At 40.2% G+C, this 21420-nt stretch overlaps 1 protein-coding gene across 1 annotated transcript in view; it reads left to right on the top strand.

The window, feature by feature from the left end:
• The window catches only part of szt2 (SZT2 subunit of KICSTOR complex), a 246689-nt gene that overhangs the window by 202541 nt on the left and 22728 nt on the right, over positions 1 to 21420 (top strand). The window contains exons 65-68 of the mRNA XM_060830553.1: positions 1137 to 1209; positions 6105 to 6188; positions 8719 to 8793; positions 11628 to 11693. Of these exons, the coding sequence (XP_060686536.1) occupies positions 1137 to 1209; positions 6105 to 6188; positions 8719 to 8793; positions 11628 to 11693 (298 nt within the window). The remainder of the gene's footprint in view (positions 1 to 1136; positions 1210 to 6104; positions 6189 to 8718; positions 8794 to 11627; positions 11694 to 21420) is intronic.

Here is a 21420-nt window from a genome sequence, read left to right as displayed (position 1 = left end):
CTATTGAAAACCATGTTTTGGGCAGTTGAGTAAACAAACTGGCATGGCAAATAATCTCAGAACAAATAAGGGATGGATGATGGCCTATTGGTATAATCGCTAGACTATTAATCCAGAGAGGCAGATAATGTTCTGAGGATATGTGTTTGAATCCCACCATTACAATGGGTGGAATTTGAATTCAATAATAATCTGGAAGCAAAATTAAAACATAGTTTTTTTTCACTGTCCCTCAAGTTTCTTAATGATGGAAATGCAAACTCAATGTTAAATGCAGACGGTTTTCTTATGCTTTCAATTTAAAACAAGATACTTGTCTGAAAGCTTAGAGAGCTCATTTTACTTATGGAATTGTAAGAGTTGGTTTTAGATTGCAACACATTCTGAAAATAATTCAGCTCCAATATTCTTTTATCATCACTAATTGTTTCCAAAATACAGCACTTACTGACAAATCCAAAATGTGTAATTCATACTGCATAATCTGTCAAATATGGTAATATCTTCAAATTATATGGAGAGGTTTCTATAAATACTCGTATCTCTGGGTGTTTGAATTGAAATAACTACTGTAAAATAGAAAGGAAGATTTTTATGCATTACCATATATGTTTCCAACCTAACCTTTTAAGGTGTAAATGAGTTCACTGTAGTTTCTTAGCAAAGGTGAATCTGATAATAGTTCCATTGATATTCTGTTATGTGGTTTGCAAATAACCTGATTGATTCTGAAATTTCAAATCAGGAGACGCATTAAATATTCAATATTTAACAGATGGTTCTGTTGCCTCATTGTAGCAACCTATCCCCCTTCCTGATTGTCACAATGACCTACCTCCCTACTGTGGCAGTTCAAAACATCAAACAAGACTCCTGCTTAGCGCATTTCTTAATAGTTTCCTTTGGCCCCTTTTCACCAACATTAGGCTGTGCGTTATGAGGAACTATGCTGCATAGTTGTCAATAGACCAAACAATTTTATTGCAGAAGTCCGACAGCCCTAAAAGTGTTTTAAGCTATTGACTTTTCTTTATGACTAACACTTTACAAAATCTGACTGTTGCACTGCAGCATCCATTGATCACTTTATTTCAACATTCATAACCAGTCCATGTTTATGGACTTGTTTCTTTCAGTTTGGGGCGGACTCGGCCGCTGGACTCACGACCTGTTTCCATTCACAAGCAGAAAAGTGATGACAGTCCAAAGGTGAGTAGTCAAGAGCTTTTAGAGAGTAGTTCGTGGTGAGAAGTTGAGTCCCTGTCCGTGCAATCCAAAAATTATTTCAAGATTAGTTAACAAGTGTCCTAAGAGCTTGTATGGCATTCAAGGTTTGCATAAAGATTTGTAGCTCAGGTGTCAGCTGTCAGCTCATCTAACACACAAACCGAAGAAGAGGAAGACCTATACAGAGTCTTTGCTAAGAACGGATATCCCCGTAACTTCATCCGCAGGTGCCTAATACTCAGAGGAACGCTTTGAGGACATGCCATGACCTAACTCAGTAGCCACGCTACCTTATATAAAAAAATGTCTTAGAACTGACAGCTCGACTTCTCCAACCACTCAGATTCATGACAGCCAGGCTCAGACAGCTCACCAGAACAAAAGACCCTATACCCATCATGTGCAAGACAAACATAATTTACAAGCAAAGACTGCTAGAAACCCTATATAGGACAAACACAAACAACTAGAATCCGCAGCCACTAAATGCCATGACCAGCTATCCCCAGTAGTTATACACACAGATGACAAGGACCACAAATTCGACTGGGACAACACAATGATCATTGGACAAGCTAAACAGAGGACAGCCAGAGAATTTCTAGAAGCATAGCCCTCATCCACGGACTTCAACAACAAAAACATCAACCTAAACCCATCGGCTACTACAACAAGCAACCTGAAGCTGCAGGACCAGAATTAAATAAATTCCAGAAGAGACATACAGCAGCGCTTCACTGGAGGCTCCAAAGCCCTGAAGATGTCACCTAGACAGGGACCAAAACATCTGCAAATCAACTTCCCAGCTCGGTGAACATACCCACAAGTGTGACAGCTTGTATGGCATTGTCATCAATATTTAAAAGTAGGTGTTCAACTTTCCTGACATATGGGTGAACAAATCAAATGAAATATCCGACAAAGTTACTTAACAACTCTTAAAATGTTAATTTGCTCACAGTCAGTTGTTTCAGGCATCAATGCAATCTTTAAAATAACTTTGTTCCTGTAGTTGATTCCAAGATATTTCGTGAATCATCAGTTTCGTTCTTACATTTGGATTTCTTAAATCATAATTTAGTGACCTAAATGTTTCCGTATTATTAAGATTCCATGGCACAGGATATACATAAAAGGCTGGAAGTTCTTTTGCCACTTTTCACCAGTGCCTGGTGCTTGGGTTTGGGATATCTCATCTAGGCTGCAGAGGAACTTGGTGCAGGAGGGTAAAGATCTAGTGGTTGTGGTCCACATAGGTCCCAATGATATAGATAAAACTAGGGCAGAGATTCTGCTAAGAGCTAGGAGCTAAATTTAAAAGCAGAACCAAAAAGGTAATAATCTCTAGATTACTACCTGATACATGAGCTAATTGGCACAGCTTCTATAAGCTTAAGCAGATAAATGCGTAGCTCACAGATTGGTGTGGGAGAAATGTGATTGAACTCCTAGAAAATTGGCACCAGTACTGGGGAAGAAAGGACCTGTTCCGATGGGACAGTCTTCAGCTGAATCGTGCTAGGACCAGAATTCTAGCGATTCATATAACTAGGGCTGCAGACAGAGCTTTAAACTAAATTGGCAGAGTGAGAGCGGGGTTGTGGGGTTGGTGTTCAGTTAGAGAGGAAATTAGGAAAGGTTATTAGAGTGGCCAAAGAGCGACAGATGGAGTATGCTGACAGGAAGTGTGAGTCATGCGCTTTGATCTAAATGGGGAGAAAATTCAGAGTCTGAAGTACAAAGAGACTTGCAAGTTCTAGTCCAGATTCTCTCAAGTTAAACTGGAGTCATTAGTTAGGAAGACACATGCAATGACGGCATTTATTTTGAGAGGACTTGATTTTTTTTTAAAAAAGGATGTATGTCTGAGGCACTACAAGGCTCTGGTCAAACCACATTTGGAGTACTGTGCAAGGTTTTGGTCCCCATATCTCAGGAAGGATGTACTGAGCCTAGAGCAGGTTCAGAGAACGTTCACGTTTGAGGACTCTGGGTCTATACTTCCGTGGCATGTAGAAGGATGAGCAGGGATCTGATTGAAACTTACAGAATACTGAATGGCCTGGATAGAATGGATGTTCGAAAGATGTTTCCATTGGTAGCAGAGACCGGGACCCAAAAGCATAGCCTTAGAGTAAAGGGAAGACTTTTTAGAACAGTCATAAGGGAAAACTGTTTCAGCCAAAGAGTGGTGAAACTATGGAATTCACTGCCACAGAAGGCTGTGGAGGCCAGGTCATTAGATAGGTAGGTTCTTGAGTATCAAGGGGATGAAGAGCTGAGAGGAGAAAGCGGGAGAATTGGGTTGAGAAATTTATCAGCCATGATTGAATGCTAGAGCAGGCCTAATGGGTTGAATGACTCAATTTCTGTTCCTACGTCTTATGACCTTATGATTATATTCTGGCGCTAGTAATCGAGAGGCCTGGCCTAATAATCCAGGGACAAGAGTTCAAATACTATCATGGCAGCTGGGAAACTTGAATTCCATGAAATAAATTAATATCTCTACTGGTGACTGTGAAGTTATTTGATTATCATAGTATTTGAATCGCTAATGTTGTTTAAGACAGGAAATCTACAGCTTTGCCATTTGCAAGATGTTAGACCCTTAGCTTGTGGTTGGCTTTTAACTGCTCTCTGAAATGACTTAAGAAGCCTAACAGCGATGTTCAAGCAGGTAGCTTATTTGTCCTGAAAAGGGCAGGCATAAGATGGGCAATAAATGCTGGTCTTGCCAGAACAGCCCGTATTTCTATTATGAATTTGCAATAAATATGCAGATTAATGGGAAAACTGACTCTAATTGAGGCATGTGCACCATTTCAGTAGAACACAAACACTTAAAAATGAAATGGAATGAAAATAGATTCTTGCAAGACTAACTTTTTATAGCTCAGGTAATAAGATATTGTTACATGTCATATTACATGGCATGTTCATTGTTAAAGTTAGTGACAGTTGGTTTCAGTTTTTATTTCTACTTGAAGGATGCCAAAGAAATGAGCAAGTCTCAGAGATGCACTGCCTGAAACAGTTCTGCACCAACTATATTTGCAGGCTCCCTGTCAGCGGAGTGTCATTTGCTAAGATATGCCACCTGCTGCATGGGCACCAATAGTTAACCTGCACTGTGGGGATTGCACTGCCAATGACAATCTGGATCTTATTTTTGTCTTTTCAAGGCACCGCGGGTGTCTCTGTCTAGGCTAGCATTTATTTCCCACCTATAATACTAATGCTGGTAAACGTCAAAGGAATGGTTAGGTTTTTATCTTGCTGGAGATTGTCATTCCCTGGCACCAGTGACACCAGTGTTACTTATCAATTATCAGCACAAGCCTAGATATTATCCATGTCTTGCTATCAAGGAGAATGAAGGGTTGATGAGGATTGTTTTGATATTTGTGGAGTTGTGAATAGTGCTGGTTCTCTCCTCCCTTCAACTTCTAAGTTGGCTGAAGTTGGACCGTGGTATTATAATGTGTGCTGACAGGATATGCATCCTATAGTTGTCCAAAACAGCAGAAAACAAATCGGTGTTCATCTCCTTTCCTGGTGTATATCTGGTATCCTCAAGTGCTGCACAATGTGTCGTGTAACAAACCTTATGCGACTTTAACCAGCATGTTCTAGAATGTTGCTGGTGGCTCGACAACTTTCAAACTTTGTTGAAAGAGGTGTGGGGTGCCATGAAGTACATCGTGTTTGAGCTTGTGCTTTATCCAACTAATAACTTAAGAAAATCATTTTCTGCACTCAATTGTTCTCAACTTCAACTTCTTTAAAAGATGCTTGCCTTGGAACATAGCATGATATAAATGTTACATGCACTATGGATGCCAGTGTGTTGATGTATGACACCATAGAGAGACATTGGAATTAAATAGCATTCAAGTGAGTTTGAGGACCCTGTCTTCTTGCCCTTAAGTATCGGTAATTATTAAGTATTCAGTATGGTCGCTTCAAAAAATTAAGTGCTGAGAAGCTCTGAGCTTTTCTTGAATTCCTATCTGTTCCCCAGATTATGTAATGTCATAAAATTATCATGAAAGCAAAAGTCTTGACTGATGCAAATATTATTTACCTTCATGTAAATTTGTCTCCTATACATTTGTGTCTAAAACTTTGACATTTGGTATGAGTGAAAGAGAGTAAAATGATCCCATATAACATGGAGATAGCATTTAAATTTAATAGTTTTTAATGTATTAATGAGACCTTGAGTAAAATTCAGCTGAAAGTTTGCCTTGCTTAGAAAAACCATGCAGTTGTTTTCTTGTCCTCAAGTGACCAAAAAAATGTGTTTTGGTTTTCAAGTATACTTCAATTTATTTTTGCATTGTTGTGTGGGTATTTATTACTACTGACAAATCTTTGATTTTGATAATGAGCATGTGATCATTCATCACTTAACAATAATAGGGTTAAAAGCCCTTCTTCTAGAAACCCTCCAAAATAAGCCTCAAGGTAGTACAACTGAGACACACAGACAGCAACAAAACCATTTTTAATGGTTAATGTTAGTTTGGATTTGGTATTGTCTTTATAAGTTACTGTGTGAATTGTACTTCACAGTATCTTCATTTGACATGAGTTTTTGAGGTACCTGAATCTTCAGATATATTTATGATCATTATCCCATCTTAGTTGCTGAACTAGATGATCCATTTTGCAAGTGGAGAAAAATGCACTTTTTGTGGCAGGACAGAACTGTCTGTCACCAAAAAGCACTTTGCAATATTATCTCCTGTAATTTTTATCTGTACCTTGTAAAGGTGGTTCCCCCACTGGTACCAAGCCTTAGGCACAGGGTGAAGGGTTATAATATTCACAGTAACTGAATTATTTGATGTGTGTGTGAAAATCTGTTTTAGAGCACGGATGGCTCCTGTGTAATGATCTACCATCTTCAAAGGGCTCTGCCAGGTGGAATTGTACTTATGGAGCTTGCTTTCCAGGTAAGGACGAGATACAGTATTTGTAAATATATCAGATATCTTTAATACAGCTGGCAAAAGTTTATTTTGTGCAGGAGAAATGTAATTACATGGTTACAGAAGCAAAACGTAAATATTGGTGAATGAGAATGTACAAGTAAAAACAAAAAAAGCTATGAAAAAATCTTAGCCTGTCTGTTGAATAATACCTGACCATGTGACTTGTGAGTGAGTACAAAGTCAAATATATAACCTCAGAACAAATGGATCATTTTCCATATTCAGTCAATCTGAGATGATTCATTACTTTTCCTTGGCTGTGGGACAGTACTGCTTAGAAGCTTCTCATGTTGATTATGTAGATAACTTGCATTACGGTTCAGTTTGTGAACACCACTTTGCCTTTTACTTGGTGATATTTTGATGCAAATTTTAATTGTGCTGAAACAGTTGTCAGAAAGAGAAAGTCATAGTCAGAAATGTTCCCCTAAGACACTAGACCATTTCTATTTCAATGACTGTACCAGAATTAATTGTCAGACTGTGGTTGTGGTGTTGACTGTTTTTTCAACATCCAGTCGTCAATGAATGGTAATGTCCTAGAATCAAAGACAGGAAAACCAAAGGCTTTGGTGCCTGCCACATTCTCTATTTCCTGATCCATTAATAGAGCCATAGAGGTTTACAACACAGAAAAAGGCTCTTTGACACATTCAGTCTGCACCAAACAAAACAACGACCTGACTATTCAATCCCGTTTTCCAGCACCTGACCTGCAGCCTTATATGCCTTGACATCGCAAATGTACATAATGTGAGTATTTCTTTCTCCATCAACCTTGCAGACACCTTCTGGGTGAAAAACTCTTTCCTCATATTCCTGCTCTGTCTCCTGCCCCTTACCTTAAGTCCATGCATTGCATTCAAGTCCCATAATAAATTAGACTGTTCACAACATCTGTTTAAAATTCTGTTTTTTAAACCATACAAACCATTACTTCCACCTTGTCAACAATACCTGTTTCTGATCCTATTTTTGCCTTCCAGTGAAACTTTTATACATTCTTTCCAGGCTTAACTACTCCAAAGCTCTCCTTGTTTAATTTTCTGTACCTTCCATAAATTTTCATTGATGTTAAATAAAGGGTGTATCTGGCTTTATCAGCGGCAGACATAGGATCCTTAAAATAGAATGGGTTTTTGGACTCATCCATTCTCTGTACGATTGGATCAACGATGGCCTATCAAGAAAAGTTTAAATGTTAGCCATATGACTCCAAGTTGTTGTAAGTTTCATTGCAAAATACAGAACAATGTCAGTTACCTGAATTTCGGATTATCCAAACAAGATCTCAAGGTCCCATAAAAACGTTATCCATTATCCGAACAAAATATTCCCTGTCCGTTTTGTTTGAATAATCGAAGTTATTCTGCACACGCTAGGTATATTTCCAGATCTCTGAAACTTAGATCAAAATAATATTGCTTAATGTGAGTCTTTTTCATTGAATCGTGAGCAAAAAAAACGCAGTTGTAAAGCTGGTTCTCTATTTTCCAGTCTCTTTTGTGAACAGAAAGGTGAAAAGTATCTGTATAGCCATAAAGAAGTTAATTCAGTATAAGTTGATGTCACCCAGGTTATAAACTCTAGAGCTTATTTGTATGGAAGTTAATGTTGTTATGTAAGTGTTATTTGCAAACAAATGAATTCTGTGAAGAAAACCCTTGTTGCTGTGATACAATGATTCTCTGCAATCTCTATACAGCAGTCTGTGTGACACAGTACACATTCTGGAATATCAATGCCGCAGTTAGTATGAAGCTGTGACCTTCTGGAATCACAATACTGCAGTCAGCATGTCACGTAACATTCAGATCTCTGAGCATCAATTTGTATTCCCTGATAAGATAGCATATTTCGCTGGTATTTGAAACAATGCACTGGTATCAGATATATCTGAAACATTTTGTGTAAATTATCTGTTTGCTTGTTGCCCTGTACAAAAAGGTATAATTGTGTGATTAACTGTCGTCACTAGATGGCATTAATGCCATTCTTTATTCAATTGCCTACTAGAGTATTGGTTATTAAGAAACTAGAATATCTGCAGCAAGGTGTGCATTGAATATTTTGTAATTGACAATTAGACTCATGCTACAGCCCGAGAAACTATTTTCCATCAGCTGAGAGAGCTCACTCACTTGTAGGGTTACGATGACTTCTTTTACGAAAGACTCGGACGATAATTGAGAATATTTTGTAGTTTTGTGAAATATGTGAATACTTAGGCTGAATTGGTTACCTTTTCATTGAATTGTAGAATTTTATTCATAATAAGGGGTCAAAGGAGCTTTTTGTAACAAGTTAAACATGGTTTTTTGGCTTCCATTCATTGCCTCTGTCTAAAACACGAAAGAGTGACTTGCAACAAAATAGTATGTATCTGCAATTTCGATTCCACTCCGTTAAATTTCAGAGAATGAAGTAGAATTTCATTCACAACAAAAGAGGAAAACATACACATTAATTTATCTCTTTTACCCCAATCCAGGGCTGTTACTTCTGTGTGAAACAGTATGCCCTTGAATGCTCCCGGATTCCAATGGGACAGTCTGTCAATTCTCAGGTAACTTTAAGTATGTTAGAGAAATATGAGATATTTACACATTGGGCATGCTTGGTATTAAAGACAGATGACTGACCCTAAAATAACAAAATTTTACAAATCAATGCTACACATCATAACTCTGAACAGATGACAGCCTTAAAACCAAAGCACAATTTAATTTTTTTTGTGAAAAATGTAAAGGCTGCAGCCTTTCGTTTTAACAGAACAATGTAGCAAGACATTGCTTAATTCAAAGATATTAATGTTACTGAACTAAATGAATGGAAGTGGGCAGGTTCATGAGTGGGCTCCTTTCATTTTAAAGGATTCAAACTAAATTATGGAGTGGCCTACCCTAGGAATGAATATGATATAGGTATGATTAAAAGTGGAACAACCAGTTAGAACAATACTTCAGAAACGGGAAAAGGCCATTCATCCTGCTCACTATTCCTTCTTCCCCAGCCAAGGAACTAAATAATATTTTAAGTGATAAATTGCAAACAAGGAGGCATCAGTTTTACTGTCCCTTCCTTTCTATATTAATAGATCATTCCAGAATCGAGCATGATTTATATGAAACATTTTTTCCATAGCATTTTTTTTCACCTTAATAGTTCACATTGAATTTTGCCACCTAGTGCCAGCAGCTCCTTTCATAAAGCCAGAAGTCACAAGACACCAGCAGCTTTATTTAAAACGTCTTGGACTATAATCTGGTGTCATGTGACTTCTAACTTTATTCACCCCAGTCCAACACTGGCACCTCCATATCCATTCATAAAGTTATGTATCTAGATCAGTCTCATTAGATCCCTTAGTTCGTATCTCACCAGATGTTGAGAATATGTTGTGTAGATTCGATTTTTCTGATGGTTCTGAATAATTCATTTTTAAATTTGTGTTGTGCAGTATCTGTTTAAAATGACACTTGTGTTATTTGCTTGATTTTTAAGAATGACTCAAGTGATCTTTCTGTATATTTGTAAATAATTTGTAATCTCTTCTCAGTCTTTATGTTTATTTGTTCACAACATTTGGTTAAGGCATTGCCACTTAATGAATTAGATTCAACACAATACTGTCCTTGGATAATCAAATTTTAATTTTGCACATTCGATAAACACTGAAACAGTAAAACAAAAACTGAATCGCCTTCAATCTTTAAATTGCCGAAATGGAAAGTCTGAAGCATTATGACAGATCTAGCCCATGACCTCTGTCAAGCAACCATGCCTCTAGGGGAATTGTCTTAATGGCTTTCTCTATACTGAACTGAAATAGCTTCAAATTCATGTTGTAGGACCTTAGTTGGATTGCCATCATCTCTCCTGTGTAACCGTCCTTGTGTATGAGAAAAATGGAATGGCGCACCAAATTCTCCCATTTAATATCTTGGCTCCCTCTTCAAAACCCAATCAACCTCTTATTTTCTGAAGGCTGCCTTGATATTCATTCCTAGGGCAGGCCACTCCATAATTTAATTTGAATCCTTTAAAATGAAAGGAACCCTTGTGCAACTGGACCTTGCCCCTGATAAGGTGTGCTTTTCATATTACATACCTTGTAGGCTGTTGGAACAGAAACTTTAACGATTTCTGATGACATTAGTGCTAGCACAAAACCTCTTTGAACTTGCCATTGGTTTAATTTGGTTTTGGTTTGTAACGATCTTCTGCAGTTTGTTGTATCCCTTGGTTCACAAATTTATTTGAAACTGTATATTGTAAATTGCTAATTGATTTGTAGCTGAAATTATGGAACAAAACTATCTGGAGAAGGCAATTCATCTTTATAAAGGAAACATTTGTCACCAGGCAGATGAATGATAATAGAGATTTCACTACAAATACTTTACAACATGTTTCCGAAACTTTACACTAATTAGCTTGTTCTCAACATCAGGGACAACCAAGATTGATCCATGAAAAAATTAATTAGGCAATAAATTCCCACTACCTCAAGAGTCTTTTATTCAAAATCATTGTAATGCCTTCCAATGTTAGGCTAGGATCCGAGATGGTTTTGATGTAATGACAGAGTGGAAAGGATTTAATTCCCTGTTTCCAGAAACAAAGGGTGTTGTTGAGTGGAAAAGCATGGGGTTTAGAGCCCATCATCCTCTTGACTCTTTCACAATTCCCCGATAAGGGTGGGCTGGGCCAAAATTCACAAATGGCCTGACTCCTACACGCAGGCTCGGTTATTGTCCTTTTCTAAGTGAGCACCATTGTGTTGCTCGATGAACCATAGCAGTAGTAGGGACTTCCTTATCACCACAAACCTCAACCAAACCTTTCTGCACCACACTGACCTACTTTCCCCACCCACCCTCATTGCAGTTTGCCAAGTGACTGCACCAACGTCTCACTTAAGTTAATGTTTTTGAATGGTTCTCTCAGACTAACTTGCAAATAATTTCCAGTAGCATTTCCTACAGGGTGTCAGATATCCTATCTTGGTATTCTGGCAATTGAAGGAAAAGGGAGTCCCATAGATACAAACTGTCTCTGAAATAAAGCCAGCCTTTCATGTACATAAACAAATCTAAGTGGGAAGACCTTTTTTAAATAAAAGAGATACCATTTCTTAGTTTGACTTTTTCTGAAGCAGCTGCTATTGATGTTTTCAGTATTAGAAAATGTGATTTGAAAAGAAACAGTGCTGTGTTAATTTAAAATCTGGATGAAAATCAAGTTTGGTGACCCTTCAATTACTAGACTGCTCTCATGATGTTTTATGATTAATTCTGGCCTGTGGCAATGCCTCACTTAAATGTACTGTACCTAGAATAGAAACTGCATGTGTGTCTGTTTAGTGCCATATCCATCTCCATTCCTGTCTCCCATTAGGGCTCTCTAGTGTCCAAAGCTCGCATCAAGTGCCTTGCCGAAGTGAGTTCGGTCTCAGAGTCAGCGGTATGTCCCAAGCTCCAGAGGCCTTACTCTCATACACTTCTTCTCCTTCCCGACTGCACACTGACTCACTTTCTGCTAATTTTGCTGGTTCTCTTATTTTTTTTTGCCTTCACTCTGTGGCTCAGAGTATTAGTCATTCTGAAGGAACGGTTTAGGTGTTGCTTATACTGTGCTCTTTTCAATTCCTGGACATTCACTTTGTGTTGCACTGTTAAGCTATTACTTGCAGCTGTGATTTGATTAAGTATTGAAAAAATGGGAAGTATCCTTGCCCATTTATTGCCACTGTCTTTCATTTATTCAGCCTACAAATATCAAATTAAAATTGCTGTCCTCCCATTTAAGGGCCAAACAATAACCCTTTGAGAAATGGTAGCTGCAGTGCCTTTCAAGTAGGTGATCATCCTTTTTTTACTGTTCATTAGAGACCATATTATACCTTAACAATTTTACTAACCACAATTTTGACTGACTTTTCTACACAACCTGCATAGACATAGTACTTTTAATGTCAAAAAAACTGTACAGAATTACTTCACAAATTCATGGCTATTGGAGGGCGAAATAGGTGGGTTAAAAGAGAAAGCGGTTAGGTGATTTATGTAGAAAATTCAAGAGAAAAGGGCCTAGAAGACTGAAAGCAGTATTGCCAATGTTGGGACAAGCAGAGGGAATGATGTGTAAGAGGCTCGAGTCAGAGAAATGTGAGGATATATCATGATAGAAGGTTAGAAACATGGTGAGGGGAATGATTATGATGGATTTAAATTGAAGGCAGGGTGAGAAGAAATATATTGATGGATGACAAGTGGGTGAGGTTAGAATAGCAAAACTAGTGTTTTATAATACCTGAATTTTATTGAGCATGTAAGATAGAAGCTGCAGAGAGAGCATTGGGCTTATCAGGGAAATGGTAAGATATTGGTAATATTACTGGACTAATAATCCAGAGGTTCAGGGTAGTGTTTTGAGTGCATGAATTCAAATCCCACCACAATAATTGGATATCGCTAGCCAGCCCAACATATGTTACTCATCTCAGATTGCCTTTAGTGAGCTGCTGCCTTGAACAGCTGTAGTCCGTGTTGTGTATGTAAACTGTCAGTGCTGTTGCTAAGAGAGATCCAAGATTTCAGCAATCCAGTAATGAACATTCCAAGGAAGAATTGTTTGGAAGGGAACTTGCAGGTGGTAGAGTTCCCATGCATCTGTTGCATTTGCCCTTCTACATGCTAAGGGTTGTGGATTCAAAAGGTGTTGTTGAAGGACTGTTGCTGACTTATTGCATTGCATCTTCTGGATAGTACACACTGTTGGTCACTGTGTCAATTCAGCAGCTACTTTGTCCTGAATGCTGTCAAACTTGAAATATAGAAAACAGGAGCAGGAGCTGGCCATTCGGCCCCTTGAGTCTGCTCTTCCAAGTATTGTTAAATGTCCAAATCAATAGCCTGTTCTCCTTTTTCTCCCATACCTTATGATCTCTCGAGCCCCAAGTGCTATATCCATCTCCTCCTTGAAATCATACGATGTTTTGGCCTTGGCTGCTTTGAGTGTTGAAGAGCGTCCCACATCCAGGCAAGTGGAGAATTTGCCATCACACTCCTGACCCATGCCCTGTAGATGGTAGACAGGCTTTGGGAAAATCAGGAGATATGTTACATTATGGGTGGCTCAGTGATTAACACTGCTGCCTCACAGTGCCAGGGGACCTAAGTTTGACTCCAGCCTCAGGTGACTGTGCAAACTCCACACAGACATTCTCCCCATGTCTGTGTGCGTTTCCTCTAGCTGCCTGGTTTCCTCCAATAGGTTAGGTGAATTGGCCATGCTAAATTGCCCATAGTATTAAGGGTGTGTAGGTTAAGTGCATTAGTCAGAGGAAATGTAAAGTAAGTAGAGTAGGGGAATGGGTCTGGGTGGGATCCTCTTCAGAGGGTTGGTGTGGACTTGTTGGGCCAAATGGCCTGTTTCCACACTGTAGGGATTCCATGATTCTATGGTTCATTATAGAATCCCTTGTCCTGCTCTTGTAGCCATAGTATGTAAACACTGGTCTCGTGCCATTTCTGGTTAATGGTAACTTCCAGGATTTTGATGGTGGTGATTGTGATACCAAGGGGGTCGTATCGATGAGGAAAAGGGTAGGGCAAGGATAAATGGTGAGGGGTTGGGTGCAGAGTTAATTGCTGATGCTGTATTTATGAAAACTTAATAAAGACTAAATGGAGATAGAAGAATCATGCAGGAGAAAGATGGCATAGTTAACTGGTTCTTTGAAATGGAGTTGAGGACCAAAGTTGGGAGTGACACTAGGAGGAGCAACCAGGATGGAAATTAGCACAGTTTATGTTCTGTTTATTCAGTCATGGTTATTCTTATGCTAATCAGTACCTAAATGTAACTCCAAGAGTAGTGGTAACTGCAGATTTTTTTGTAACAACTTCAAAGTTTGTCAGGAGACTATTACACCTGCATAATTTTTCATGATAGTCACTTACAAATTGCCTCTTATTCAGAGAAGCCACTCTTGGCCAAGGCACCTTTATTTCTCTAATATGGTGGTCTCAAGAAATGCGTATGCTATTGCATTCTTACTGTAATTTCTCACCTCATGTGGCCCTGCAGACTGATGTCTGAACTGCAAAGGATTTCCTGGGACAAAATCTCTTCAACACCCCCCCCCCCCCCCCCCCCCCAAAGGACATGCAGGTCCTTGGACTCCTCCATCGCCAGACCATAGCAACACGATGGCTGCAGGAAGAACGCCTCATCTTCCGCCGGGGAACCCTCCAACCACAAGGGATGAACTCCAATTTCCTCATTTCCCCTCCCTCTACTTTGTCTCAGTCAAATCCCTCGAACTCAGCACCGCCTTCCTAACCTGCAATTTTCTTCCTGACCTCTCCGCCCCCACCCCCACTCCGGCCTATCACCCTCACCTTGACCTCCTTCCACCTATCGCATTTCCAACGCCCTCCCCCAAGTCCCTCCTCCCTACCTTTTATCTTAGCCTGCTTGGCACACTTTCCTCATTCCTGAAGAAGGGCTCATGCCCGAAATGTCAATTTTCCTGTTCCTTGGATGCTGCCTGACCTGCGCTTTTCCAGCAACACATTTTCAGCTCTGATCTCCAGCATCTGCAGTTCTCACTTTCTCCACAAAATCTCTTCATACTTCATAAAGTCAAGCTGCTGTGTTATTTCACTAACTTACCTGTTCAAACAAGAAATTGATGAAACAGTATATATAGAAACAAAGTAGTATAAAATTCCACTTGTTTTTCCTTCCTGTTATGGAAACCTGGCGTTGATACTATGCACCACAGTTGTGTCATGCCAGACTTCCTGCACCGGAATCAAAAGTGCACTGTTATCAAAGGGTTACTCACAGATACATCCCAACACCGTCTTCCAGACCAGAGATGCAGTAAACTGCCTGAAACAAAGTAGACTTGTTGATCCCTGGCGGTGGAAAGCCCCACATTCAAAGTGAGGACAGCAATTCTATTTGAATCTGGAGTTATTATCAACCCTTATCCAAGAAGTAAATATCACAAAACAGTTTTGAAAAATGCTTGTTGTAGACACTGACAGTGCAACCAGATGGACATCTCTGGAAATGCTAGTAGAGTTTAATGGTGCTTCTATGTGAATTACTTCACTCTGACGGAATGCTTCTATGGACATTCGGGCACTATGAATGCTCAATGGGGATTCTTGGGAATTTGGACTTTTCAGTTCAATTTTGATGCTTTTACTAGCTTTTCTTAAATCAGCTGGCTTCCCATTATGGTGAGTAGACTGTACAACTGCTCAAACCAGTTCTATTCCAGTGTGTTATCCAAAATCAGCATTTCTGAAACTGCGGAATCATATTCTCAAAATGTAGGATCCTGTGAAAAGACATGTGATTGCTGCAAGACAACAACATTTAAAGGATTGATTCTGAATTCCCAAGAACACAGAAAAAAATTCTTGTTTAATTGGTATAATTATATTGTATGATAGAAGTTGAATAAGGCAATTCATTTTGGTTTAAGCTTAACATCATCAAACCTCAAACTTAGCTTGCAACTTGGGAATCTCTTTCTAAGAACTAAAATAAAAACAGTTTAAATAAAGCTGCGTATTATTGATGTGAACTTGCAAACCGTAGGACAGACTTGTTCAGAACTCATTTTTCCATGGATCTGATCATTCCTAGACATGCTCAGCTAGCAACAGTGAATGGATGTGACAGGAACTAAATAAACACAAAGTGAACTGTTTCAGCCTGGTTTCATTTGGCTCAGCTGTTTTTGGAGTATCTTACCTTTTGTTCCCTCCTATACGCATCTTCACCCATTATCCCAGAATATTCTCAGTCAAGCTTTTACTTGTCCACCACTAACACAGCCTTGATCTGTGTTTTTTTCCCTTTCACTGTAGTGATGAATGGGTAAGTCATCAAAATTATTTTATCTTCACTTCCATTTCCATTTTCCAAGTGAGTCTAAATAGATATCTCAAGTTAGACATAATCTCAGCGGTTCCAGTTATGCCTGGTCATAGCTGGATATTTAAGCTACCATGCTGAGGTGAAGAACTCTCAGAATATCCTGTCAGCTGTGGTTTAAGGACATCGAGATCCAAAGTCTTTTCACTCAAATGGTAGATTGTGTTCAATAGTGAGTTCAGATTGCACATGTTCACTTAAGGTATATAGAAAACCTAATCTGTTTTGACAGAGAAAAATGTTCTTGGGTTGAGGGAGAAGGAACTATCAAGTGTTTTAAAATCGTAATGTGGATTGGTTGAACTAGATGTAAAGAAGTGTTTAGATACTGAAGGTGGGAATTTGAATTTGATGATGTGCAATAGGATTTCTGTTAAAAGTAGAATGCCACTTTCACCACTTAAAAATTGTAAACATTTTGATTGGCTGCCATCGGGTGGAGGAAATCTTGGGCTTAATTTTAAGGTTCAGGGCAAACGAGGAACAGAACTTATTTTTAGTATTGGAAACTGAATGCAATTTCTACTCCACCTAGAAAATTAAATGTCTCATGATGACTGTGCACCATTGTTGATTATTGTAAAAACCTATTTGGTTCATTAATACTCTTTATGGAAGGGAGCTGCCATCCTTACCTGATCTGGCAAAAATGGTAATATAGACACATGGCGTGTGTGTTTGAATCTTAACTACCCTATGAAACAGCCGAGCAAGCCATTAAGTTGTACCAACCACAAGAAAAGTTTTAAAAAAAAAGAATGAAACTGGACAGACCACTTGGCATCAACTAAAGTACCTAAAATGACAATGGCAGAGACAGCCCTGTCAATCCTGCAAAGTCCTCCTTCTTAACATCTGAGGTCTAGTGCCAACATTTGGAGACCCATTCCCGGATATGTCCTGTCTCACAGGCCGGAGAAATCCTGCATTGCTGTTGGGCCAGTGGTATAGCCCAGAAATTTGATAGCAAAGCATTTGATATGGTTCCCCATGGTAGGCTCGTTCAGAAGGTCAGGAGGAATGGGATACAGGGAAATTTAGCTATCTGGATACAGAATTGATTGGTCGACAAAAGACAGCGAGTCATAGTGGAAGGAAAGTATTCTGCCTGGAAGTCAGTGGTGAGTGGTGTTCCACAGGGCTCTGTTCTTGGGCCTCTACTGTTTGTAATTTTTATTAATGACTTGGATGAGGAGATTGAAGGATGGGTTAGCAAGTTTGCAGACAATACAAAGGTTGGAGGTGTCGTTGATAGTATAGAGGACTGTACTCTATACTGTAGTTGTAGGCTGCAGCGTGACATTGACAGGATGCAGAGATGGGCTGAGAAATGGCAAATGGAGTTCAACCTGGATAAATGCGAAGTGATGCATTTTGGAAGGTCGAACTTGAAAGTTGAGTACAGGATTAAAGACCGGATTCTTGGCGTGTGGAGGAACAGTGGGATCTTGGTGTGCAGGTATATAGATCCCTTAAAATTGCCACCTAAGTGGACAGGGTTGTTAAGAAAGCATATGGTGTTTTGGCTTTCATTAACAGGGGGATTGAGTTTAAGAGCCGTGAGATCTTGTTGCAACTCTATAAAACTTTGGTTAGACCACACTTGGAATACTGCGTCCAGTTCTGGTCACCCTATTATAGGAAAGATGTGGATGCTTTGGAGAGGGTTCAGAGGAGGTTCACCAGGATGCTGCCTGGACTGGAGGGCTTATCTTACAAAGAGAGGTTGACTGAGCTTGGACTTTTTACATTGGAAAAAAGAATGAAGAGAGAGGACCTAATTGAAGTGTACAAGACAATGAGAGGCATAGATAGAGTCGATAGCCAGAGACTTTTTCCCAGGGCAGAAATTGTTAACACGAGGGGTCATAGTTTTAAGCTGTTTGGCAGAAAGTATAGGAGGGATGTCAGAGGCGGGTTCTTTGTGCAGAGAGTTGTGAGAGCATGGAATGCGTTGCTAGCAGCAGTTGTGGAAGCGAGGCCATTGGGGATATTTAAGAGACTGCTGGACATGCATATGGTCACAGAAATCTGAGGGTTCGTACATTAGGTTTACCTTACATGAGGATCAATGGTTGGCACAACATCATGGGCTGAAGGGCCTGTTCTATGCTGTACTGTTCTATGTTCTATGTTTTAAATCCTTAACATTGACTCTGGACCCTTTGAGGTCTTGTGGCATCAGATTAAGCTTAGGCAAGGAAACCTGTTAATTATCTCAGGCCCTCCCCAAACCACATAACGAATCAGTACTCCTCAATATTGAACAGCACTTGGAAGAAGCACTATGCATGGCAAGAGTGCAGACTGGACTCTGATTGGACAGCAGTGTCCACCACCAAGAGCATCATGGCAGCACCAGTCTTTACTGAACTGGTCAAATCCTCAAGGACATTGCTGCTAGACTGGGTCTGCAGCAGATGGTGATGGAACCAACAAAAGGCAAAAATAAACTTGACCTAATCTTCAACAATTTGTCTGCAACAGTTGCATATAGCCATGGCAGTATTGTTAAAAATGACTTTGCACAGTCCTTGTGGAGATAAAGTCCCATTGAGAATGCCCTCCATCGTGCTGTGCACTAGCACCATGCTCAATGGGGCAGACTTCAAACAGATCTAGCAACTCAACTGGGCATTCATGAGACAATCTAAGCGATAAGCAGCAATTAAGATGTACTCCAACATAGTCTGCAGCATCATGGCCTGGCATAACACTCACCCATCAGGGGATCAACTCTGGTACAATAAGGTGTGAAGGATGGCATGTCAGGAGCAACACCAGACCTTCCTGAGAATGAGGTGTCAAATCTGGTGAAACTACAAAACAGAGCAGCTCGCTTGCTAAATGGCATAAGCAGCAAATGATGGACAGAACTAAGCAATTTCACACCCAACAGATCAGATCCAAGCTGTACAGTCCTGCTCCATTTTGTTGTGAAAAGTAGTGAACCATTTCAAAACTCGCTGAAGTGGGAGAAGGCTTCACAAATATTCCCAAGCTCAGCGATGGCAGAATCCTATATATCAGTGCAAAAGATAAGGCTGAAGCATTTGCAGCAATCTTCAGCCAGAACAGTTAAGTGGATGTCCATTCTGGCCTCCTCCAGAAGTCCCCAACACCACAGATGCCAGTATTTCAACAAATTTGAATCATTCCCCATTATATCAGAAAATAGCTGCAGGCACTGAATACTGAAAAGGCTATGTGCCCAGACCACACTTCAGCAAAAGTACTGAAGACCTGTGCTCCAGAACTTGCCATGCCCTTGGCGAAGCTGTTCCAGTACAGCTACAACACTGGCAACTACCCAGCAGTCTGGAAAATTTCTCAGGTATGACCTGTGCACCAAATTCAGGACAAATCCAACCTCGATAATTACTGCTCCCATCGGTCTAGCCTCAATCTTCAGTAAAGTGATGGAAGATGCTGTCAACAGTAGTGTCAGGCCACAATAACCTTCTCACTGACACTCTCTTTGGGCTTTGCCAAACCACTCCTATCCTGATCTCATTGCAGTCTTAGCTCAAAGCATTGACAAAAGAGCTCAAGTCCAGATGTGAGGTGAGAATGACTGCCCTTGACATCACGGACAGATTTGATCAAGTGTGACAAGGACTTCTTGCAAAACTGGACTCTCTGGGATTGGGTGTAAATTCTTTCCTAGTTGGAGTCATGCTTGGCACATACGATGGGTTATGGTTGCTGGAGGTCAGTCATCTCAGCTCTTGGACATCTCCGCAGTTGCTCTTCAGAGTAGTATCCTTGGCCCAAACGACTTCAGCTGTTTCATCAGTGACTTTCCCTCCATCGTAAGGTCACAAGTGGGAATGTTCGCCAATCATTACACAGTGTTGAGCCCCATTTATGACTTCTTAGATATTGAAGCAGTCCATATCCAAATGCAGGTTTTTCATGGCTTGAGTAGCAAGTAGTTTGTCCGCCAGACAGGTAGCCAGACAAAAGAGAATCTAACTATCACACTTTGACACTCAGTGGTGTTACTATCACTGAATACCCCACTATCAACAACCACATTGGTTATGTTGACCAAAAACTGAACTGGACAAACCACTTAGGACTGTAGCTACAAGAATAGGTCAGAGACTAGGAATCCTGCAATGACTGACTCATCTCCTGACTGCCCAAAACCTGTCCACTAATTGCAAGATGCAAATCAGGGTTGTCATGGAATGTCCACCACTTGCCTGACCATTGCTCCAACAGCACTGAAGATTGACACCATCCAGGACAAAGCAACCTGCTTGATTGACACCACATCCACATTTACTCCCTCTGCCACCAGTGCTCATCAGTAGTGTATCATCATCTATAAGACGCACTGTGGAAATTCACCAAGGCTCCTTGAACAGTGCCTTCCAAACATACAACCACTACCGTTTAGAAGCAAAAGGGCAACAGATGCATGGAATCATCACCACCTGCAAGTTCCCCTTGAAGCTATTCACTGTCCTGACCTGGAAATTTGACACCATTCCATCAGTGTTGATGGGTAAAAATCCTGGAACTGCCTCTCTCATGACATTTTGGTCTACCTACTAATGGACTCCAGTTGTTCAAAAAGGCAGCTCATCACTACCTTCTCAAGGGCGGCACGGTGGCACAGTGGTTAGCACTGCTGCCTCACAGCGCCTGAAGACCCGGGTTCAATTCCCAACTCAGGCGACTGACTGTGTGGAGTTTGCACGTTCTCCCCGTGTCAGCGTGGGTTTCCTCCGGGTGCTCCGGTTTCCTCCCACAGTCCAAAGATGTGCGGGTCAGGTGAATTGGTCATGCTAAATTGCCCGTAGTGTTAGGTAAGGGGTAAATGTAGGGGCATGGGTGGGTTTCGCTTCGGCGGGTCGGTGTGGACTTGTTGGGCCGAAGGGCCTGTTTCCACACTTTAAATCTAATCTAATCTAGTGTTAAGCAGTTAGTACTAGTCTAATGATGCCCACACTCTATGTACCAATAAACAAAAATGGCAGCTGAATAACTGAAAGGCCACCTTAGTTTTCCAGTCTGATTTGAGGATTGTCATTTTTGCCTGATGCATTAATTGTCTTGAATTGAGGGAAGTAAACTTCTCCCAACCTCAGTTGGTACAAGTAGAGCTGCTAAACATTTAGCAGCATTTTGGGAGACTAATGCAGATCACAGCTTTTAGAGGTGGATATGTTTTCTCAATAGTTCCAAATTGGAGATTGTCTGCTTTTCTCTTCTGCCTTCT

The sequence above is a fragment of the Hemiscyllium ocellatum genome, chromosome 9, assembly GCF_020745735.1.
Source record: "Hemiscyllium ocellatum isolate sHemOce1 chromosome 9, sHemOce1.pat.X.cur, whole genome shotgun sequence".
In the NCBI taxonomy this organism is placed as follows: domain Eukaryota; kingdom Metazoa; phylum Chordata; class Chondrichthyes; order Orectolobiformes; family Hemiscylliidae; genus Hemiscyllium; species Hemiscyllium ocellatum.
This window is presented reverse-complemented; position numbering and strand designations above follow the sequence as displayed.